Here is a 24,557-nt window from a genome sequence, read left to right as displayed (position 1 = left end):
CGCAGCTCATGTGGGATGTTTATGATGTCCAGACTTAATGTAATCATTTGAATCCTAATGTGCCGTCACATCACAAACCACAGGTTTCAACAGCAGGCAATGAATCAGAATCAGTTGAACTTTAGCAATCATAAAAAACTTTTAGGCTCATCAAACAGCGTTACAATGGAATAGGGCTGCACGATATGAGGAAAACTCGCGATATTAGTGATCAATAGTGCGATGACGATGTAACTTGCGGTATATAAACAAATAGCAAAACAAACAAAACATTATTTCCATTTCACTGCAACAGATTACAAATTAAACGAAACACAAAATTGCATTGTATGCAGATGATGTTATCCCATTCATCTCATACATGAGTAAAAAAAATTCTAAAAATCATCCATTCTAGTACTTGATGTTAAACAATCATTTAAACTTGTGGTTCATTTTACATTTAGGTATAGAAATCAGACGTAAACTAAATGATGTTGTTAGGGTTAACTATGAATCTTTGATAAATGAAACTAATGTGTCTGTTGATAGGTGGATGTCTTTAACTCTGTCCTTGATTGGAATAATCAATGTAATAAAAATGAGTATTTTCCCTAAAATGTTGAATGTGTTCCAGAATTTTCCACTCCCCTCACCTGATGAATCTTTTCCCAAAATAAAAAAACATTTATTTGGAAAAATGATAAAGCACGAATTCGATGATCTTTAATGCAACTGCCATTGACCATGGTGGGTTAAAATGTCCAAACATTATTTGGTATCATTGGGCTACACAATTAAGATCAATAAAATTTTATTTTGAAACTATTGAGGCCCCCCAGTGGAAAGAAATGGAATCTGTTGGTCTAGATTTACCATTGCCATATTAACCTTTACTCAGATACGATTTTTAACTTAAGAAAACTACAAATCCAATTGTTAAATACATGATAAAAATCTGGTCTAGGGCATGTAAACATACTAAGGAGACTATTAACTTATCTTTGTACACCCCAATTTGGGGAAGCCAGTATTTTACCCCAGGGAGGGCAGACATTGTCTTTTAAGACTGGTCTTCAAGAGGATTAAAGTCAATACAGGATCTATATCTACCAAATTCAGGATCACTAATGTCTTTTGACAACTGACAAGCAAGTATAACATTGATAGGAAATTTTTCTTTAAATTCCTTCAACTAAGAAGTTTTATTAGAAAGGCAGGTTAATCAATCAACTACGGTAAACCAAAAAAAAACATCACTTGACAGAACGCTTCCTAAAAATAGTCTGACTAAAGGCGCCATATCAGAACTTTATGACCTTTACTTGTCCAATTCAAATAAAAAAATCTGATTTTAAACTTAAACCCTGGAATGAGGATCTCAACATAACCTTGTCGGTGTCTCTCCCCCCCTCCCCTTTCTGCTTGGCTCCTGTTGCATCCCAGCTGTGTCCACTCACCTCATCACCTACTTAAGGAGATCCAGAACCAGCATTCATTGCCAGTTCGTTACCCCTGATGGTGCATTACCTGGTCTCTCGTCTAGTTCATGCCATAGAGTCCATGTTCACGTCTAACTATTGTTTTGCCTCGCCTTCAGGATATTCTGACCACGAGTGGACACCTGAGTCACCGGATTACCTGAGCCACAGAACCTCTCGGAACACCTAGAACCTCCAGCCTCATCTCGAGCCATCTCTGACCTCCAGCATCGCCACAAGCCAACTCCAACCACCAACTTCTCTCCAGCCTTCATGACGCATCAAAATCTCAAGCAACTCCGTATTACATTAAAACCTTACTTACCAACTTACTCACCTTGTGTTTTCCTTCTGAGTTCCAGCGCCTGGGTCTGCCTCGCCTAGCTTGCCATGACAGTCGGAGGAAGATTGGGAGTTCGCTTGTAGCAAAGTTCACAAACTCATAATCAGTACTCGGTTTAGGCTTTTGCAATACAAGTGGCTTATGAGAACATAGATAACACCAGCTTAACTGAACCGACATAACAGTAATATCCCAGATATCTGTTGTAAATGTACTGAGGCTAAAGGGACTCGTTTCCACTGCATGTGGCAATGCCCTGAGATAAGACTTTTTTTGGGAGGAGATTAGAAAAGCAGTGGAGATGATTTGTTTCAAAAACTGTTCTAACAAATCCTTTTATGTTTATTTTAGGAATACATCCTTCAAATCCCAAGGTTACTAAAAACAAACAAAATATGATTGACATGTGTTTTTTACAAGCAAAAAGAACTATTGCAATGTTTTGGGGAAAAAAAGTGTAGGCCCAAGTTAATTCACTGGGTGAAAAGATGCTCATAGTTTTCCCAGTAGAAAGGATTACATGTATTAGGAAAGGAAAGTTGGAATTGTTCAAAGACATGTGGGGTCCTCTAAAAAATTTTGTTAAGAGTCTTAATTTGGAGAATGGATCTGTGGACGACTAAGACTAACTAAGAATACTCTGTAAACCTTCCCTATTTAAAAAAAATGCATTTGTATTAGAAAAATGTATCATAGGATGGCTTCACCTTAATTTCCTGACTGGTAGAGGTTGATCTGTTTTTGTTCTTCTTGTTATTGTAAGTTTTTTCTTTCTTTTTCTCTTTCACGTGTACAATTTGGGTGTAAAGCTTGTAATTATGTTAAATAATGTACCAAAAATAAAAAGATAAAACCAATATTACAAAAAAAGGAAGTCAATGATAACAATTTTGCAGATTTTTTTTAATGCTATATTTTGTGAGCGGTGATTAAATCTGACTGATGACATCGGTGCCTCACCAGCCGTGAACCCAGAGTAAGAATCCGAGCCGAGTTCTTTATTTAACTGAATGTTTAAACAAACATCCCAATGCAATAATAATAAGTGGAGAAGATATGAATATGGTGTTGGATTGCTGACTGGATAGATGGCCACCAAAAACTGATAATCCTATGCTGAACTACTTTCATTAATACTAAGATTTAATTTAAAAGATCCTTGGAGAGAAAATTCCAAACAAAATTAATTTTACGTGGAGCAACAAAAATGGCTCCCGTCAGTCACATATAGATTACTGGCTTGTGTCTGATTGTCTGGATACAGATGATATTAATACTGAAATTTTTCACTCTCCACTTACTGATCACAAAGCAATACATACTTCCATTAAATTAAATCAAATTAAAAAAACATTTTGAATCCCAAACAATTCTTTGGTTAAGCTTGATATCGTAAAAAAACACATTTCTGAAACTGTTTCATTCTTCTATGAAAAAGCAAACGTTGAAAACTCTTAAAAACTGTAAAAACTGGGAATTGTTCAAATATGATATCGCAAAATACCTAAGAAAAGTTAGTTCTGATTTAAATTATTCCAGGGAGGAAGAAGAGGACAAAGTCATTAATGACATAATAAGATTATCTCAAATATGTCCAGCAAATCAATCCGAGGTTTGATAAAATTAACCTTTTACAAAATAAACTGGATGAGCTGTATGAAAATCACCTTGGTAAGATATCGGCTAAAATGGCTGGAAGAGGGTGAAAGCAGTTCTTCCTATTTTTTCCAAGTAGAAAAGCATCGTGCTCAATCAAATACACTACAACAGCTAAATATTGATGGCCAATTAAACTCATAGCCCTCTGAAATTGCTAAATTTGTTAGTTCTTTCTATAGTAAACTTTATGCTGTTAATGATCCCACTGAAAGTCCCCAACAAGTTTTAGATAATATTAACTCCCAATCTATCAGTCCTTCTGTTTATTCTGTGTGAAATCTGTGACTCTCCTGTCACTGTTAACGAAATACTCACTTCTATAATAAATATATAAAAATAAATACAAATATAATAAATAAAAAAATAATAAATCTCCTGGACCAGACGGAGTAACTGGGGAATTTTACAAACAATTTAGTGTTTCGAATGCTCATTTTTTAATGCAAGTTTTCTTATAAAAAAATGTATTGTACTTCTCGTTTTAATATTATTATGACACGGTTGCCCAATATCGCCGTATCTTTTTTTATTAGCCACTCAAACCTTGGCAGATTACATAACTATGTATAAATTTAAAGCCCTCTCTGTGTTCGGCAAAGAGATTCTTATTAGCTGATGATACGGCTCTTTTTTTGAAAGATAGCAGGCAAATTCCTCGAGCCCTATTTCCAAGAAAAGCTTTTTCTAATGTCTCTGGACTTCATCTTAACATTAAAAATGGGATTTTATTACCGATTAAAAATGACAAAGCAGCATCCATATGTGAAATTGAAAGTGTAACATACCTATGCATCTCCAAAAACTAACTAGAGGGAGTTCTTCAAATTTCAGTCTGGTAATAGAGAAAAAAACGTTGTAACTTACGGCTTCAAAGAGATCTGAGCCTAAAAGGCAGAGTAATGCTGTCAAAGGTAGAGGGAATCTTTAGAATCCCTTACTCTGCATGATCTTTTTAGGTGATCAATCAGACACTGAAATCTGTTGACCAAATTTATTTAATTTTATCTGGAAAATCGTATATGGATCGAATCTTACCTAAAGAAATTCCACTTTTATTTGTAATATATTTCCGCATTTTATATATTCAAAATTAGGCAGCCTTCATTTTCTTCTCCTTTGCCATTACAATATTGATAAAATACCAGCTAAACTATCAGCATTCCACAAACAAACTCTTCTTGCATGGGCATTTTAATACAAACACAATTTCTCTCCCCATAACTTTTTAATTTGGAACAACAAATACATATTATTCCAGAAAAAAATTCTACTGGTGGGTCAGCTTTTTGACATGATTGGGTATTTACTAAGATATGCTGAATTCAATTCTTAATACAATCTTGTTGTAAAACTTTAAGAATATGCCATTGTGTTTGATGCTGTTTCCAAAGTAATATGTCAAATGTTTAAAACAACTGTTAGGTATGAAGAAATGCCCTCTATGGATGCAACTGACACCACCACAGGAAAAATCTGTTTAACCCATATTCACAAGAACAACAACAAAATACGTGCCTTGTTTCAAAGGGATGTCATTTCTGTACCATGTACCAAACACTACTGGAGACGTTTTGTACCCGACAGTATTTGGAGAAAAGGCTGGAGTGTGACCCCGACTTTTATGATAAATAAAAGGATAAAAGAAGTTTATTTTAAATTATACCATGGTCCGGGTGAATACCAGATTCTGATTGGCTGCTGGGTGTGCATTAAAACCTGATAACCGGTGAAAAAAGAAGTTCCAGTCACCTAGCTTAAATGTTTTGTATCACTGCGCCAGCTTCTTTAAAACAACCTTTTGCTTCATCATCTGGACAAAAACAAGCGGTAAGAGGTGAACTTTCTCTCTGAACTGATGCTTTATTCAACCAATCAGCATAGATATATCGCCGAATCTTGACTGCAGCGGTGGTGCTGCGCATCGAGGACTATATGCTACGTGATGCGGCAAGTCCGCTTTTTGTGAGAAAAGCGATCCAAATCAGAAAAAAAAACAAGAATTAAGGACTAAAAACTGGTTAATATGTAATGCTTTAGTAAGTGACCATGGTATATGCGGGTTAATGGCCTTCGCGTCAGACGGTTGAGGCTTCCACGGCGCGCTTTAAAAAGTAATAACGCACACTTCGTCGGCTATTAACCCTTACATGATGCACAAAATTCACCCCAGTGCTCAATTCAAACTAAGATGCATGAAAAGAATTGACCCTAATTGTACCTTTTACAGAGAACATCCAGAGACAATTAACCATCTTTTTTGGAATTGTACTGAAAGTAGACTTTTTTTGGAAAAAGTGTTTAGAATTTATTAGAAATCATGTTCACCCCAACTTCACTCTGAAATTTGAACATACAATTTTTGGCTTTCATAGGAAAAACGTGGACTCAAATAAAAAAACTCATAATTAATCTTATTATTACATTTGGCAAATTGTATATATTAATTAATGTAAATGATCATCCTCTTCTACCCCTGCCTCCTATATTAATAAAACAAAATGAAATGCATCTCTATACTTTCTCTAAGCCTTAATCACAAATTAGTATGTATGAAAGTTGCGGAGCCTTTAATGTTTTTGTATAAAATGCATGTTACATACAGTACAGACTAAAAGTTTGGACACACCTTCTCATTCAAATATATGGGAAGGTGTGTCCAAACTTTTGGTCTGTACTGTATGTGCTCCCCTGGCATATTTGAATTTATTTTGTATCATTGTGTTTTGTACTGTATTTTCTTCCACTTTGTTCAGTAAATTTGTTTTAAAAAATCAGTTCTGAGTTGTGAAATGCACAGCCTGGGCTTTATTTTGTTGTTTACAGGGGTGTTTCTTCCTCGACCTTTAACTTTGACGGGGCGGTGGCGGAAGTGCCGTTGCGTCCCGCACTTGACGCAGAGCGTGCTGTGATTGGCTGCTCCTTTGTTCTCTGCTCAGTGTCGCTGGAACGAGATGGTTCCTGCTGTGCGGGATACGGAGTGACCGCGGCTGTCATCAGAACTCAGACCGAAATACGGACGACAGTCCCGACCCGGAGGACGGCCCACCCGACGGCAGGCGTTTGTTAAGGTGTGTTCCGGTCGGCCTCGTCACCAACCGCGATTCATTGTCGTCGATGAATCATCAGTTCAAGCCCAGAGTCCCGCGCTCCTCCACTTCCCTTTATTACTTTCGTCTGCGGGAGGACACACGCAATATCTGCGAGTGCTATAGTGTGGAGAATGATGACCTTTCTGTGCACGCGCATTGTGATGGTTCTTGTTTATGAAGGGAGGGGCGTGGCTTCTGCGTGTCTGCTGTCAGGGCCGCGCGTGGGCATTAAGGATTATTCACGTCAACGTCAGGTCGGTCTGAGTCACTTCAGGTTAGATAAGAGCCTAATCAGAGACGTTATTTCTAAAGAATAGCTTTATCTCCAAAAACAGTAAACGACAGACACGCAAGCGCACTGTCCTCCTGCGCGTCCGTGTAGACCTGCCACTATCCATAGCCCTCCCGTTTCAGGGTCCTACTGCCTGGAGACTGTTGTCATGGTAACATCCATCCGCCCTCCTCCAGTCGTTGCCATGCAGAACTGTCTTTGGGGTAAAAAGTCTAGACGACACAAATTAGAGCCACGTTGTAATGTGTGCTCTCCACATGAAGCACAATCTTTGTGTGTTTGTCTTTTTAAACTGGGAGGAAGTTTGCAGTCGCAATATTATTACCTGTGGAAACAAAAACGAGCAGCACTGATACCAAAATAGTAAGGCTGATGTTATTCACACAAAAACGGAGGGAAACCATGTTGGTCCCATGTATGACGCGGATGCACGTTGCTGCATCACCCACATGTATTTTAAGTGCGTCTAAGGCTACAAATTTATGGTTGGTCGCACAAATTAAGGGGTAATTGTAAAACAGTAAGCAAGTTGCAGAGCGGGTATTTTAAGTGTGGATATATTATCATTTTATTATTCTGGCCAGTTAACTGTCTTCTGAACATGAAATCTGCATTTGGTACTGTTGATCACAACATCATGATTGCATTATGGTCTGTCTGAGCCTGTTTGAAAATTGGTTGTCTTATACCTCAGTGGAAGAACGTTTCATTTTGTTGTAGGGTCATTAAATATATCATGTGGCGTTCCCCAGGATTCAGTTCTAGGCCATATTTCCATTTTTTTATATATGATTCCTCTAATTTTAGCTACGTTAAAAGTATCCTGACCAGAAACCAGAGACAGTGATTTTTCCCTCAGAAAACCAAATCCCTCCCATCAAACACCATGGTTGTCTGAGCTCCTCTGTCCACTCGAGGACCAGAAACCTATAGGGGGGTTGTTTGACAAACCTCCATCTTTGGAAGGACACACAAAAATCTGCCTGTACCATCTGAGGAATGTGGAAAAATTAAAACACATCTTATCTAGACCTGTCCTGGAAATGACTTCATGGTTTTATTTCTTTTCATTTAGAATATTGTAATTAGCTTTATTCCTGTTTAAACTAAAGACATCTGCAATTGGTTCAAAACTCTTTTAACATGAGCCAATAAACATAGAACTCCTTGATTTTAAAATGATACTTCTGGTTTTTAGACAAACCCAGACGTGCTTTCTCCTCATCCATTACCACAGATTGACTCTGTTGAGTGTTTAAAGTCCGGTCAAGACATTTTTATTCAGTAGCGCTTTTACTTGATCTAATTTTGTCTTTAACTTTGTTTAGTGTGTGAAGTATGTAAGATGACTGGTTGAAATTTTATGTGTTTTTACTGTGAAACACTTTGTGATTTTGATCTGAGAAAGATGCCTTTAAAATAAACATTTACTGACTTGTGAATCAACTACAAGGTTTTCCAACAGCTTTTTTTCAACTGCTCCTGAATCATCACAATTTGAATGAAGAAACACTCAGAAATAAAGTTTTAATCTTAATATCTCTGGAGTGGGCCCCAAATTTAAAATCTGCCTTTTTGCATAATCAGCTCAGGATGGCTTGAGATTTTGACAGAGCTGAACCAGATTGGCTCTTCTTCTTCAGTCAGCAGGGCTGTTACACAAAGACATAAGTGGTGATAAGCCAGAGTTTTTGCAGTCAAAACTTAAAAAAAACAGGATATATCAAAAATAGCTTTGTTGAAGTTCTTAAAGGGTCTATATCATGCTGTTCTTAAGCCTTTTATAGTAAAAAAAATTTTAAAGGAAATATGAGTTATTTTCCTGAGCTCTTTTCCAATGTGAGACGACTGGATCTCTGAGGCTCCGCCTTTCTCTCCTTGTGGGTGCCGCCCATTTCATGTCGTCATCCTCAGCAGCGTTTCTGTGTTTCTTCCAAGAAAAAACAGCAACATCTGAACCTTTGCACAGATGGATGTGCATATTGTTCACATTAAAGGAAAGCGTTTAGCTGATCACCGCTAGCTGTGCGGAGAAAGTGGGCGTGTTTTAGCCTGGGGGCGGGGCTGGCAGTGCAGACACTTCTTGGAAGGGGCTGTTCTCACTGGTCTATGTCTTCTCGTCACACCCACTCATTTTCATGGACTGGGGGGGCCTGGTGCTGAGAGCGCAGGATTTTAGAGAAATACTCAGAAATGTGTGAATGGATCAAAATACCGGGTTGTATAGGGTTGTTTATAGAGAGGAATTAACATTATAATACATCTAAAAGTTCCAAAAATGGGTTTTGCATTTTAAGTTTGCCCTTTAATTCTAAAAAATTCATTTAAAAACATCATTTTAAGGGGTTTAACTATTTTTCTTTTCATTTTTAATATACTGTACAGAGAATATTTTCTTTTTCTACAAATCTGTAAAAGAGTAGAAAAACTAAAAGATGAAGCAGAAATCTCCTGAAAGAGCTGAATGCTTTTAGACGGAAGGGTTGGGACGGCACCAAGGAATTTACAGAAGCAAAAAAAATACCCAGAAGAGAAGCAAAGAGTCTAAATATCAGCATCCATCTTTAGTCGAGCTTAAACTTTATCTGTCATATTCTGCAGTAGCCAACAGGAGGCGTCATCAAAGTAGCAGCCATGGACACCACCACCTCCATCAAGATGACCACTTTGGCCATCCAGAACCTGTTCAGCTATGTAGAGGAAGAGAACCTGGAGGCTCTTAAAACTCACCTTGACCGCTTCAAGGAGGTTGATGGACGCAGTGATGTACGTCCTTCCAAGTACCACCCTCATTATCTTTGATTGGTTTATCAAATACTGTCACATTGTGATTGCTTTTACATGGGTTGTATTGTTTTCTGCACCGTTTATGCTTTTTCCAGTGCTGTGATTGCTTTAAACCTGTTTTTTTGCTTAAACACATACAGAACGGCCAGACCCCCCTCATGCTGGCAGCGGAGCAGGGCAGTCTAGAGATCATTCAGGAGCTTATTCGAAGAGGAGCCAACGTTAACCTGGATGATGTTGTGAGTGCTCTAAGTGTGGCCCTGTTTTCAGTGTTACTTCTCCCCTTGGCTGCTGCTGTTGCCAGGCGACCGAGAGGTCCAGCGGCTTCTGTTTCCATGGTAACCTGGTCCCTATGTGTTGTTAGGACTGCTGGTCGGCTCTGATCTCTGCAGCAAAGGAGGGCCACGTGGAAGTGGTGAAGGAGTTGCTGGAGAACAGCGCATATATTGAGCACAGAGACATGGTGGGAGCAAAGACTCATGGAAAATGCACTTGAACTGCTTCCCCCTCTATGTGTGAACAAAGCTGTGTTCTTTGTCAGGGGGGCTGGACTGCTCTCACCTGGGCGTCCTACAAAGGACGTGTGGAGGTGGCTGAGGTGCTGCTGGAGCACGGAGCTAACCCCAACACCACCGGACAGGTGATTGTCACTCTGATATGTGTGTCTCTTCCTGAGTTCTGCACTCTCACAGCCCCCTCCCCCCATCTCCCTGTACAGCAATACAGCGTCTACCCCATCATCTGGGCTGCAGGTCGAGGACATGCTGATATTGTGAAGCTGCTGCTGCAGTATGGAGCCAAAGTCAACTGTTCGGACAAGGTGGGAGCATCAAAAAGACACTGTGTGTGTGTGATCATTTAAGGTGTTGGTGAAGTTAATGCATAAAGACAATGAGGACACCTTTGGAGCAGCAGTTTTACTCCCTTTTGGATGTTTTCTTTATTTTTTACCCTTCATGTCATTTGCGGATCCTAAAAGATAGAAGGATCACCCACTCTGTCAGGTTTTAATCCGATCTGGTTTCCCCTGATAGTCGTCTTTGTTTAAACTCTGGTTTGGACTAAAGAAACCAGAGAACTGTGGTCCTCTTGAGGTTCTCTGATCACATGCAGATGAACTCTGGTGCGGTTCACTTCAGTGTGAATGCAGGCAGACTTTCTACAGACCAAAGAGAGGAAGAGAACCAAAGGGAGGAAAGGCTGTAAGCTCTGAGTGTTTGGAGGAAAAAACCAGCCGTGATGGTGTGAATCTAAAGAAAGAAACCATGAAGACGTTTGGGAATGTCTGCTAGGAAAGGAGGAGTAGTGAGGAGCTGCAGGAGATTCTTCTCCATGAGAGTCAGTGGATGAGTGGGACTAACCATCATGCAGACTTTAACATCCTACAGAGTCACTTTGGGAATGTTTGGAGCACCAGGAAAGTCTTTGAGAAAGTAATACAGCTTTTTTATAATCAGTAATAAAAATAAAGATTTACAAAACCAATTTATAATTTGACAATTAATTTATAAAAAATACATTGTGTTATGTAAACACTGTAAATTAATTACACACTGTAAATTTTACTTTAAAAGAGGAATTGGAATATTGTTGATGAATTGGTTGATACAGTTTTGGATTTGAAAATTTGTTTGTAAATGCATTTACAAAGTAGACCACGAACATTTTTCATTTCATAAATTAAAAAAATGACGTCACGCTATCACAGCTACCTCCAACGGTAGTGAGCTGCGTAAATTCAAGGAGCAGTTTTCTTAATACGAATGGTCTAAAAGACACACCATAGTTTTTCTGGGCTTCAAGGCAGCAGGCCCCACAGACGAGTGTGTCCATCAGAGGGGGCTTGAAAGAAGCTCTTATATTTAATGGGACAGAGCCACTGACACGACCCTTCCTCTGTGCTTGTGCATGTTTCAGTACGGGACCACTCCTCTGATCTGGGCAGCCAGGAAGGGACACTACGACTGTGTGATGCATCTGCTGGAGAAGGGCGCTGATGTGGACCAGGAGGGGGCGGTACGCCCACACATGCACACATGCAGCTGTTGTTTCTGTTGAATCACAGGCAGAGGCACTGTGTAGTGTTCAACCAATCTGAAAGGATCCTGAACATTCAAGCAAGTATGCAGCACTCTTTGGTTCATCTAAAACGGCGCTGATTCATGCATAAGGTGGGCCCCAAGTACAGCAAGACAACATGTGTGAGAGTGACCCAGAATAATATCACTACTGATCAGATATAATAAAGATAGATTGATTTCAGGGACAATCTCATCAATCAATGGTGTTAGAATCCGAGTCAGAGGACGAGTTAAAAATGTACAGGAACATAGTGATTCTAGTTCAGAGAGCTTGAGGGGACAAAAGTGGCTTAAAGCAATTCTGGTTCAGCAAATTAAGCTTTGGTTTTCTCTGACAGATTATTTTATCAAACAAAGTCCTTACTTGTTAGAGATGAAGGAAAGCAGAGTCTGACAGGTCAGGGTGATGGGGTCATATACAGGCAAAAGACCTGCTGACGTTCAGCTGAAGGTCTGAATGTCAGATAAGAAACATTTGACAGGATAGTGGGGGCTGCATCTGGTGCCAATGATTACATGGTTACACGCCCAGCCCTGGAGGTCAGGGGGACTCAGATGTCTGTGTACTCTGCTTAGAACTCCATGACAGCTCTGATCGTGGCTGTGAAGGGAGGGTACACTGAGGTGGTGAAGGAGCTCCTGAAGAGAAACCCCAATGTCAACATGACGGACAAGGATGGAAACACGGCGCTGATGATTGCTGCCAAGGAGGGCTACACTGAGATCGTCCAGGACCTGCTAGATGCTGGGACATATGTGAACATCCCTGACCGGGTGAGTGGCCCTACAGTGACTCCTCCCCTCATCCAGCAGGGGGGGCTGAGGTTGCTGAGAGGGTTGAAGGCATCTCTCTTTTTCAGAGCGGAGACACTGTGCTGATCGGAGCAGTGCGGGGGGGGCACGTGGAGATTGTCAGAGCTCTGCTGCACAAATATGCTGACATTGATATCCGTGGGCAGGTGAGATCAAAGAAGGGGGACTGCGTTAATGGCTAAATATGACTTACTTTAGAAATGCAAAGCTGGACCTCCTTGGTGTGGTTACAATGGGAACCTGGCTGGATGAAGTAGGTGGCGTTAATCGAGATTTTGTTTCTTTCAAATCTGGTACAAGCAGATCATGAGGATCCTCGTCTTCCCCCGTTGTGTTTAGTTGTGTCAGCGCTGTGCTGTGTGTCTGCAGGAGAACAAGACGGCTCTGTACTGGGCCGTGGAGAAGGGGAATGCCTCCATGGTGAGAGACATCTTGCAGTGTAACCCAGACACAGAGACATGCACCAAGGTGAGGCTACTGCAGTCATAAAGTAGGGACCAGTGTGATGCTCACTGTTAGAGGCTCAGAGCACCCCTTTTAGGACTAGCATGAGAATGTGCTGGTGCTGAAATCTTAACCTCTTTGCCATCATCTCTCATCAATCTCATAACCTAGAAGAGGTAAACCACTGTGTTTGTGTGTGGCAGGATGGAGATACCCCTCTGATCAAAGCCACCAAGATGAGGAGCATTGAGATTGTGGAGCTGCTACTCGACAAAGGAGCCAAAGTGTCTGCAGTGGATAAGGTGCAGCTAAACTTCTGGCCACTCCTGTCTCAACCTTACCTGCCGGTTTCCACACACAGCTCCCTATTCCTCTGTATTTTCCAGAAAGGAGACACTCCCCTCCACATTGCGATTCGGGGTCGAAGTCGCCGCCTGGCTGAGCTCCTTCTCAGAAACCCCAAAGATGGCCGCCTGCTTTACCGCCCGAACAAAGCTGGAGAGACGCCTTACAACATCGACTGCAGCCACCAAAAAAGCATCCTAACACAGATATTTGGAGCACGTATGTCAGATTTGGATCTTTGACATCTGCTACAATTATCTCCACACTAGCAACTCACGTTCCCCCCTGCCCTGGCACGACTGTGGCCCCTCTGACGAAGAGCGTTGGCCCAGGGTGTCACAGTCCTGTTTACAGGGGGAGAAAACACTTCAGGGAGCTTGACACAGTACTAGGATTCGAACCGGCAACGCTCCAGCCAAGCTTGCAGTACATCCAATAAACCACTAAAGACCTTCTTTCCTGCAGATGCCAAGCTCTACTTTGCCTCCCCCCAGGTCATCTGTCCCCCACTGAGACTGATGGTGACATGTTGGGCTACGACCTGTACAGCTCTGCTCTGGCTGACATTCTGAGTGAACCCACCATGCAGCCCCCCATCTGCGTGGGCCTATACGCCCAGTGGGGCAGTGGCAAGTCCTTCCTGCTGAAGAAGCTGGAAGGTGAGTGTTCAAACATTGGCACACTGAGCATGCTCAGCTCAGGCACAGGTGACAGCTCTTCTCCTTCCTCCTCAGATGAGATGAAGACATTTGCTGGGCAGCAGATTGAGCCGCTCTTCCAGTTCTCCTGGCTGGTGGTCTTCCTGTCCCTGCTGCTCTGTGGCTCAGTTGCCATCGTCCTGGGCTTCACTGTTGACCCCAAACTGGCTGTGGCGGTGTCGCTGAGCCTGCTGGCTCTGCTCTACCTGTTTTTTGGTCAGTAGAGTGCCAAAGTTCCAAGAGGTTACAAACAAATGCTTTTCTGTTGGGTGCCACTGTGACGATCCTGCTATGTTCTGCAGTGGTGGTGTACTTTGGCGGCCGAAGGGAGGGTGACAGCTGGACTTGGGCCTGGCTCCTCAGCACCCGCCTGGCCCGTCACATTGGGTATCTGGAGCTGCTTCTGAAGCTGATGTTCGTTAATCCACCGGAGCTGCCGGAGCAGAGCACCAGAGCGCTGCCTGTCAGGTAACGCCACGCTCACCTGTCAGGCTTGAGACGCTCCACAGAATGCTGAAAGGTGTACCTCCTGCAGGTTCCTGTTCACAGACTACAACCGTTTGTCCAGCGTGGGCGGAGAGACGTCCATGGCAGAGATGATCGCCACGCTGTCAGATGCATGCGAGCGAGAGTTTGGCTTTCTTGCTTCCCGTCTATTCCGAGTCTTTAAGGCGGAAGAGACACAAGGTATTGTGGGAGAATTGGTGAGGGGGGGGTTTGGCTGCAAATGAGAGTCCACTATTTACTGCTGACTCAGTCATTTGTCTGTCCTGTGCTAATGAGTTGAAATCTGCTCCCTGCTGTCTCTCCAGGAAAGAACAGGAAGTGGAAGAAGACGTGCTGCCTGCCGTCCTTCATCCTCTTCATCTTTGTACTGCTCTGCCTGGTCAGCGGCTTGGCCCTGCTGGCTGTCTTTAAGGTGGACAGAGAGAATCAAACGGTCAACGCCTTGTTGGTGGGCGTGGGCAGTGTGGTGGGCCTGGCTGTGTTGCTGAATTGTAAGACGTGGTGGCGGGTCACGGACTCTGTACTGAACTCCCAGAGGAAGAGGCTGCACGGTGCCGCCAACAAGATGCACAAGCTGAAGAGCGAAGGCTTCATGAAGGTGGGGGCTCGAGGCTTTCCTTCCACCTTACGACAGCGGAGCTTCTTCTTTCTCTGAACATCTCCTCCTGCAGGTCTTGAAGAACGAAGTAGAGCTGATGGCGAAGATGGCCAAGAATATAGACAGCTTTACCCAACACCAGACCAGGCTGGTGGTGGTGATTGACGGCCTGGACTCCTGTGAGCAGGACAAAGTCCTACAGATGCTGGACACGGTGAGGACCTTTCTGCTATGTTCCAGGTCAAGGCTTCCATGCCTTCATGTCAAGTTTGCAGACTCTTTTGCCTAAAGTGGCTAAAAGTGGCTGATCAATAGCAGGTTGTTGGGAGCTACTCTATTGGACAAGGAGTGTGGGACAAAGAAATCTGGAACAGAGGAAAACAGGGAAGGTGGTGGGGGCTATGTAAAAGCTGGACACTTGTGTAATCAGGGATGAAGCTAGGACTGCTTGGAGGAAAAGGAGGAACAGGGAGAAGCCTCCATCTCAGAGATAGACTCATGCTGACGTCAGGGGAGGATCCGCATTTCTCTGAAACAGAAAAAGTTAGGTAGAGAACCCAGTTCCCTTTCTAAAAACATTTAGACTGTTAGTTAAACCTTTAGAGGATTGACAGTAGTAGTTCAGTGCAATGCCCTTGTGAGCTTCAGAGAAGAAACACTGGATTTTCTGTTTCAGGCATTTGTTCACAGAGCTGAGCTCAGAGCTTTGCAGGAAGGGGAAGTCAGGAGTCTTTCACAATAAAGCTGTGATGCTCATCTGTAGGTCTTACTCAGGAGGGTGGAGGAAGCGGTTTTTGGCCTGGGAGGGGAAGACAAATCAATGTCTGTGGGTTTGGGCTCCTGCAGGTGCGTGTGTTGTTCTCCAAGGGTCCCTTCATCTCCATCTTTGCCAGCGACCCTCACATCATCATCAAAGCTATCAATCAGAACCTGAACACCGTCCTGAGAGATTCCAACATCAACGGACACGACTACATGAGGAACATCGTGCACCTGCCCGTCTTCCTGAACAGCAGGGGGCTGTCCAGTGCCAGGAAGATCAGCGCTGCTGCGCCTGCCAATGGAGACACCAACAACTCTGAAGGTAGCCACGACACTGCCAAAGCACTGTGTGTGTGTGTTAAGGGGGGGTTGAAAGCCGACGCAGAAGCCTGAAGTGAAGTGTGTGTCTGCAGGTTGGCACGAGGAGCTGGACAGGAAACTGTCCCAGCACAGCTTGGGAGATCTGAAGTTTGGGAGCAAGACGGCTCTGAACCGCCGGGTAAGAGCTCGGTTACACACGGAGCACCCACCACTTCACCCCCACAGAGTACAGACCTGAAACAGCAGAGCATCAGGACCTGAGCTCCACAAGCCTGCTTTCTCATAAGCTTCTGTGACCTGCTGCACGTGTTCATGTGTTTGTGCTGCAGGACACGTACCGGCGCAGACAGGTGCAGCGTTCTGTGACCCGGCAGATGTCCTTTGACCTGACCAAGCTGATGGTGACGGAGGACTGGTTCAGCGACATCAGCCCACAGACCATGCGGCGGCTACTCAACATCGTCTCTGTCACAGGTGAGCCTCGGCTCGGTCCTGGACAACCCTCTGCAGCAGAATAGGAACCCGTGTCGTCCTGAATGTGTCCAGGCCGTCTTCTACGAGCCAATCAGATCAGCTTCAACTGGGACCGGCTGGCGTCGTGGATCAACATGACGGAGCAGTGGCCCTACAGAACATCCTGGCTCATTCTGTTCCTGGAGGACACTGACGGGGTCCCCGACCAGGCAACGCTCAAGACCATCTACGAGAGGTCAGAGGTTAAACTGTCTTCTGCCCCCCCCCCCAACCAGACTCAGTCGACCTAATTCGTCTCTGTTCTCAGGGTGTCCAAGAACATCCCCACTACCAAAGATGTGGAGCCACTGCTGGAGATTGACGGAGACGTCCGCAGCTTCGAGGTCTTCTTGTCCTCGCGGACCCCCTTCCTGACAGCTCGAGACATCCGCACCTTCCTGCCCTGCACCGTCAACCTGGACCCCAAACTGCGGGAGATCATCGCAGGTGAGGCTCGTGTGCACAACTTGCTGTTGCCACACACAGCTGTTCTTACTCACCTGATGGGGGGGTCTGTCTGTCTGTCCAGATGTTCGTGCAGCCCGCGAGCAGATCAACATGGGTGGGGTCACGTACCCAGCCGTTGCCCTGACCGATTCTCAGCCCCGCCCCACCTCTGTCTACAGTCAGGTGTCCTCCACCTGCTCACCCTCCGCCTCCTTCTGTGGACCCTTTAACCAGCCGCCTGGGGGCATCCTCTCCCCTCCCCACAGCAGCTACTATAGTGGCATGGTCGGCCCACAGCATCCCTTCTACAACCGGGTGAGTAGAAGCAATCCCCCCACAGCAACTTGGGAGCTCAAAGGGTGCTGCTGCAAGTAAACGCTGGGATGTTTCAGGCATGTAACCCCGCCTCTCATTTCAGTTCCATTCATCTTTGTGTTTTTTCAGTTTGTTTTTCATGTGGGTGAGCCTCTGCTGCTGCACGGTTCCACCTCGAGGCAGAACCTGTGCAGCAGAGGGGCACTCCGTCATTTCCGTTTTTAATTTGGATCTTCTCAACCCACCCCTTCCCGCAGCCATATTTCCCCCACCTTTACCAGCTGCCACGCCCATTTGTGGCGCCCTACCCACTCCACTTCCATCAGCGCCTGCCTCCTAAACACACCTGCAGCAGAGACGCCGCCGTGCCTGTAAGTATGCTCGCAGCAGGACTGTGGGCAGGGTCAGTCTGACACGCAAAATTTTAGGCTCCGCCCACTTCCTGTGGGGTCTGGTGTTCTTCTGCATTGCCCCAGCTTTCACTCATCATGGATTGATGGTCGTCCTCTGGTTGAGCTTCACCTAGTGAACTTGCAGTTGCAGGAACTTTTATATAAGCTTGATTTTACCAGGAAATCCCAATGAGATCAAATCTCTTTTTTAGGGGAGACTTGGACCAAAAGGCACCATCACAATCAAAACATTATGTTAATACAATCAATTAGAAATGCAATACAATTCCAGTAATAACAGTATAACAGTAATAAAAGGGTGAATCATACAGTCAGGCCAAGAGTGACATGTGCATATTTCTTAAAAAAACTCAACAAGCTTTGCTTTAAAGCGATTGAGAGGAATTTGGTCACATAGACGCAGAGAACTCTACTGTTCCTTCTGTAGCATTTTCTCAAAGCAGGCAGCAGAGGGGCCTTGTGTAACAGAATCAGGAACATGGGTGTCTTCCCCTCTGCTGCTGTCTGTCCTCGTCTCTGTCTTCTGTCTGTCCCCAGTTTACATCGCAGGTTCTGTTTTAAACTGAATAAAGGAGAACCTGTCACCTCACCGAAATGATTCATCATTTTATACTTTTATGACTTTAACTGTTGTCTTATTCTTGTATTTTGTTCCATGTTTTGTTCTTCACTTGTAAGACGACCTGGGGTACACAGAAATGCAACAGATAAACGACTGTTAATATTATTATCGTTGTTGTTATTATTTTAGTTAAATGGAGGCACAGCTGTCATATCTGATGCTGTAGACCTCAGAGGGTGGGGTTACATCTTTTTTCCTCAAACACACAGGAAGGAGAACAGGCAGAGCCCAACCTTTAAAGCTGACCAATGGGAGTGTTGGTTGAGGGGAGGGGCTCTGCCTTAATGTAGAATATGAGTCTCCAGTGGGTTTGTGGCGCTCCTCGTTGTCCCAGACACTATGCACCTTCATAACGCTCTGTGTTTAGGGCTCTGCCTCCGTCATGTCAGGAGTCATGCCCACCCCCCTCAGCTCCATGACGACAGATGCAGTGTGTGAGCGCGTGCGGCAGATGGAGGGCATCGACCAGGGCATGGTTGGACAGTACACCGCCACCATCAGGAAGGTGGGCGTTACTCCATGCCGCCTACTGCCGCTGCAGGCCAGACCCACTGACTCTGTTGTTGTGGTTTCAGGCGAACGTGAACGGCCGGGTTCTGTTCCAGTGTAACATTGACGAGCTGAAGAAGGAGATGAACATGAACTTTGGAGACTGGCAGCTCTTCAGAGCCACGGTGAGTCCACTGTGCACGTGTGCAGCACATCCACGCAGGAGCTGTGACCGCCTCCTCTGTCCACACAGGTGTTGGAGATGCGCCACATGGAGAGCCAGATGAATGAGGAATCTGTCAGTGAACAAGGAAGTGTGGTGGGGGTTGCCACGGAGGTGGGGAAGAGGACGAAGGCTCCACCCAGCACTGGCACTGGTAACATGGAGGCCTCTCCCATGTACAGCTTCAACCTGAGCTTTGAGGAGCTGAGTGGAGCAGGACTGGAGGAGCCAGCTCGACCCGGAAACCCATCTTGGATGGTAGAGAAGCTCGACTTCACAAAACTCTTTGTTTTTGCGTTCTATATTAACATCAGTTGAAGGGTAAAAAGCTGCAACAATGTGATGGAGGGCAGGTTTAATATTTTAACAGTGTAGTTGTCACTGGTACATCTAAATATCACACACTCTTTGACACACCATTTGCGCGATCAATGTGAATAAGCTGATTCTGACATGGAGAGAAGTAGTTTTGCTGCACAGAGCTGCTTTTCTCAGCGTCAGAACCCTCTGATTTTCCGTTGATTACATAAACACTTGACTGGTTGCAGGACTGTCATGCAGGAAACCTGGGTTCACTTCCCACGACCAGACTGCCTGTCTGGGTCTCCCTGCGCCTTTTGTTAAACTCTCTGTGTGAATCAGTGGATGCTGATCCACAGTGGCGAAAGGTGAACAACAGAATAAACAACTACTGTAAAGGGGTGCATCATAGATTAATGCTGCTTTTCCCGCTTCAGAATTCATTGCAATTCTGGTAATTGCATTAAGGGAGCAAGAAGATTTACAGTAGCAGACAGAATGTAAGCACTGAGTTAACTACAGTGTAATCCAGGGCTGGGCAATTATTTTAACTGGCGGGCCACATTGGGTTCTAAAATTGGATAGAAACGCCACAAGCAGATGAGAATGATATAACATGGAATGTAGATGAAAACATTAGGATTGAAATTTCTATTCTAAAACAGAATATTCTAGAGTTTTTAGTTTAAAACTTTTGTTCCCATTTTAGATCATTTTTTTATTGTGAAGCCCTTTGGAACCTTCAAGGAGTTTTAAAGTGCTATATGAATAAAGTTTAATTCATTCATGATCCTTTTAAATAAAATAAATAACATTATTTATGAAATAAAGCAAAGAGCAAATAACACTATGATTTTAAAAGACAAAAATTCAGGAAAAATATACTGATACATTTAAAAAGAAAAACCAATAAATAATCGATCCTCTCCCGTCATAATCCTAATAAAGACTTAGAGCTGCAGCTCCTCACGTCTCACAGTTTGCCCAAACACTGAGCAGCTGTGTCCTGCACGTCTGTTTCTCATCCAGTAATAATGAAAAAAGCACATTTCTATGTCTGCTGCTGCAGCTAAGCATATATCCGTTACCTTTTCACCAGTACAGAGTTCCTTGTTTATTGCAGGAGTTACGTTCTAAAAATAACCGTGATCGGTGAAATCCACAGATTACAGACGTTTATGGCAGTAAAACTTCTCACTGCATAAATCCACTTTTCTCAGACAAAGATGAACATTTTCACCCTTTTCTCTTGTTTAAATCCTCAATCTCCATAGAAATTAAGTCCAGGATCTTAGAATGAAAAAAAAGATCTGATTATCACAGATTTCTGATCTGAAGAGCTCCGCCTTTCTGTATGGGAGACACGGAGGAGGTTGATTGACAGGGTCTCCGGCCAATCAGGACACAGAACAGGGTGTGTTGTTTAAAAAAAGCAGCATGATCGCCTTGAAAGAACGAGATAAACCGGGAAAGATGAACTGAAAGGGAAGACTGTCTTCTGTTCTGTTTGACAGAGACTTAAGAGGGTTTCAGGTTGGAGCACAGACTGCAGGAGGGGGGAAGAAAATGTCACGTCTTGATCGTGTGGCCAGAATAAAAAATAAAATAAACATGGGTCTCTGATATTGTTAAGGGGGCCGGACCACACATGGAGGCGGGCCGGACCCAGCCCGCGGGCCGTAGTTTGCCCACCGCTGATGTAAACTATAGTAAGAAGTGAATTCGTTTTTAATCTTGGGAACCAACACAAGGAGACTGTGAAGATGACGGTCTAACCCATTAATAAAAGTGTGAAGTACAGCGTCAACTAAGTTGTAAACCTTTACTTTTACTCATACTTGCACTCACAGATTTATTTGTTACGTCTAAACCTCCTTTCAGAAAACTGGCAGGTTTTCTGTAGCCATCACTGAGGTCAGAATAAGTTCAAAACCTTCACATCTCAGAACAAATAATCATTTAAGGAATCTCCTAAACTTACTTCACAATATTATTGGATTACTGTGTTGTTGACTGCATTCATCAGTGTGGAGTGAGCGCTCTTCTAGCTGTTGATGATCTCTGAAGGAGAATTCCAAGACGTTTGGTTCAGTTTGAAGTCATGATTAAAAGGATTCTCTCACTCCAACAGCTGTCTGTCATTTTTCGAGCAGAGTAAACGCGGTAGGCACACATTAACTGTGACACGTCTGAACTTTGTGTGAGTCAGTCTGGGATGAAGTTCACTTCAGAAAACAAGCTTGCTTGTTGAGGTGAGGTTGTTGGACTGTCAGTCATTTGAACCACTGCACAACCAAACCAATACATTCAAGTCTGTTATAGTTTACATTTTGACACATTCAAGACTTTTACCATCAAATTCATGTGTGTCAATAATTCTTTTTTATTTTCTTGAAATCTTGGGTTGGTTTTTAAAGTGTTAGATTAATTATGGAGGTGACTTGTGTTTTTAATCACATATGATCCTTTGTTTGAGATTTGCCATTACTTGTATTATGTAACAGTTTTTTTGACAGACCCTCCTGATTTAAATCTTAAGACCAGCTAAGAAATTGCAAGAATTGGCATATACCACAGCTGGACCATAACGAGGAACTTGGTAGGGTTTCCAGGTGTAAAAAGAAAAAAGAGGGGCAAGAGAACAAATATTCTTCTTTTTATACCATCAATGAAATTGACTGTTTATCAGCTGACCAAGAGTTTAAGACTGCAGCCTTTAAAAGACAGAATTTGCAAAAAGGAAAAAATGAAAATGAAAATTTTCTCAAACAGGTCTCAAGATTTTGATGAGGAGTGTCTGCGGTTCTCCATCCCCTTCTGGTCATTGAATCTACTTAAGTGCCCTCAGAAATGTCCTAAACCTCTAGAAATTATCTTGTGGAATTTTTAAGAACCCTGAAGCTAAGGTGTAAACCGGAACAACCACAGGCTGTCTGTACCTTAGTTCTTTTGTCTTCTGGATGGTGTAAGGGGTGGGGGCTTCTATACCGAATGGAAACATCACTAAAGTCCATTTCCTTTTAAAGAGACTGAGATAGTAACATTGAAGAACCCGAAAGTCTGTAGTCATGCCTCTGTTTATTATTGAAAGCTGATTGAAGCTGTAGTTGCAACATTTGGAAAGCTGCCATTTGGATCAGTGTCCACCGTGGCGCTCATCTGTCTGCCCCTCTGTGACATCATCCTCATTGTTCTTTCCTCCGTCTTCAGGGAGGCGCTCACCGAGCTGCCAGCATGACCAGCCTGAACTCACAGGAATCCTCCAACGACATCTCCAAACTGACGGACAGACAGCAGGCCGAGTACCGCAGCGCCTACCAGGAGTACATCGCACAGATGGCGCAGCTGGAGACCGGCTGCAGCCTCCGGGAGCGGCCAGTGCAGCCGCAGCCAGAGCAGTTCATGTCCGAGGACCGGCGCCGAGACGAGCAGGACGGCCGCAGGTCTCTCAGCAAGAAGAGCAGTGCTAAGCCGGCGGCAGACGGCGCCGACTGTGCCCCCAACGGGGAGGTGCTGGACCCCATCACAGAGGAGGATGAGAAAGGTGACCATGGCTCCACCAAGTCCCTGCTGAGCCGCAAGACCTCTGCAGAAAAGGGGGGGCTGTTTCATGGAGCCGCCGACCTTAAACTAAAGGCCACTGGGGGGTTGTGCTATCAGAAGCTGACCAGTGATGACGAGTCGGAAGAGTCTGATAATGCCCCCCTGCTGAGAGATGACAGAAAGCTGGTGGATCCGAAGCCCCCCGGGGGCTCGCTGGCACTAAAGGGGAAGGATTACCTGTCTGACGCCACACTTGACAAGAAGGACTCATCCGACTCCGGGGTCCGCTCCATTGAGAGCTCTCCTAACCACTCTCTGCAGGATGAAGAGGCGGACCTGTCACAGCTGGGGGGCACCAACCTAATCGAGTTGGATGCGGAAAGCCGTGTCCGCAAGCAGGGAGTCCCCGGCAACCTGAGTGGCCTTCAGGACCCGGCTGTGGCTCGCATGTCCATCTGCTCTGAAGACCAGTGCAGCCTCCTGGCCAGCAGCCCCGAGGAGAGCTGGCCCCCCCCCAAGACGGGAAACCTCAACCGCACACTCAGCAACGTCACCCTGAATAACAACACCAACAGCCAGCAAGGCACCGGCCCCCCTTCGTTACCAGAGGGCTCCACTTCCTCCATCACTGATGTCAACACCAACGTCCCCCGGCCCGGGCCCAACAATGAGAATGTGCGCGTGGTCCACCTCAAGAGAGGCCTCAAACCCGGTGACCCCCCTGAGATCTGCACCGTGCCCACCGATGTAGTTGTGTTTGGGGAGGAGCGCGAGAGCATCTTGTGAGCGGCGCCATGGAGAGCGTGGGAGGGGCAAGAGCCCCCCCCCCCCCCCTTCCACCTTTTAATGAGTTTATCAGAGTAATGTCTGTGTTTGTGTTAGCTAGACATTTGTCAGGGTTGGGGGGCCGTAGACATAAGTGAAGCGTGTTGTCGTGACATAAACCTGCAGAAAGGAGAGCCTCTGCCTCCACCCAACATTTCTGGGGGGTCAGAAGTATCAAAACCAGTTTGTCAGAAATTCACTGTTGTCTTCTTGTTGTGATCAGAACAGCTTTAATTCTTTGAATGTCCCTTCAGAGTAAAAGTCTGTTCTTTGATGTCTTGGTGTCTCTTGTTCAAGTGCAGCTTAACTTAGTCACTCAACAAAAATGAAGTAACTGTTTGTAATGTTTGCATGCTGTTGGCTGAGGTCATGTGACGTGTTGTGTGATTCAATAAACATGGATGTTGCATGATAAAGCTCCTCCAAGTGTTTTTATTTCTAGTCAGGAACAAGTTTCTGTCTGCAGGTGGGGGAGTTTTCAGAGTGGATTCTCCACCTCTGCTTCCTGTAACATCACTGTTCCTCTTCAGTTCCTCTCATTCACACACAGATTCTCCGTCTTACTGCAGCTGACCTCCATTCCTCTCTCTTTCATAGCAAACCTCCACCTCTCTAGATGATCCTCCACCTGCTTCCTGCTCTCACTATAGATCACCATGTCATCTGCA

General features: G+C 44.4%; 1 protein-coding gene across 2 annotated transcripts; it reads left to right on the top strand.

Moving 5' to 3' along the window:
• Positions 1-6,351: 6,351 nt before the first annotated feature.
• LOC101173112 (kinase D-interacting substrate of 220 kDa B) lies at positions 6,352-24,305 on the top strand. Of its 2 annotated transcripts, XM_011492108.3 has the most exons (29): positions 6,352-6,530; positions 9,445-9,609; positions 9,771-9,869; positions 9,995-10,093; positions 10,172-10,270; positions 10,349-10,450; positions 11,548-11,646; positions 12,288-12,485; positions 12,572-12,670; positions 12,894-12,992; positions 13,172-13,270; positions 13,355-13,532; positions 13,808-13,972; positions 14,048-14,227; positions 14,314-14,479; positions 14,547-14,698; positions 14,824-15,116; positions 15,190-15,330; positions 15,963-16,200; positions 16,292-16,377; positions 16,529-16,673; positions 16,746-16,908; positions 16,981-17,159; positions 17,242-17,474; positions 17,732-17,845; positions 18,877-19,014; positions 19,085-19,183; positions 19,252-19,479; positions 22,732-24,305. In XM_011492108.3, exons 2-29 carry the CDS (start codon positions 9,478-9,480, stop codon positions 23,848-23,850), a joined length of 5,142 nt encoding a protein of 1,713 aa, XP_011490410.1. In that variant the 5' UTR covers positions 6,352-6,530; positions 9,445-9,477; the 3' UTR covers positions 23,851-24,305. The 2 variants fall into 2 exon arrangements, with proteins under 2 accessions (XP_011490410.1, XP_004083994.1); XM_004083946.3 differs by lacking the exons at positions 6,352-6,530; positions 17,732-17,845 and having other exon boundaries at positions 9,478-9,609; positions 22,732-23,850.
• Positions 24,306-24,557: the final 252 nt, after the last annotated feature.

The sequence above is a fragment of the Oryzias latipes genome, chromosome 24 (assembly GCF_002234675.1).
Source record: "Oryzias latipes chromosome 24, ASM223467v1".
Lineage (NCBI taxonomy): Eukaryota > Metazoa > Chordata > Actinopteri > Beloniformes > Adrianichthyidae > Oryzias > Oryzias latipes.
Note: the sequence above shows the minus strand (reverse complement) of the source record. Positions and strands in the feature narration are given on the sequence as shown.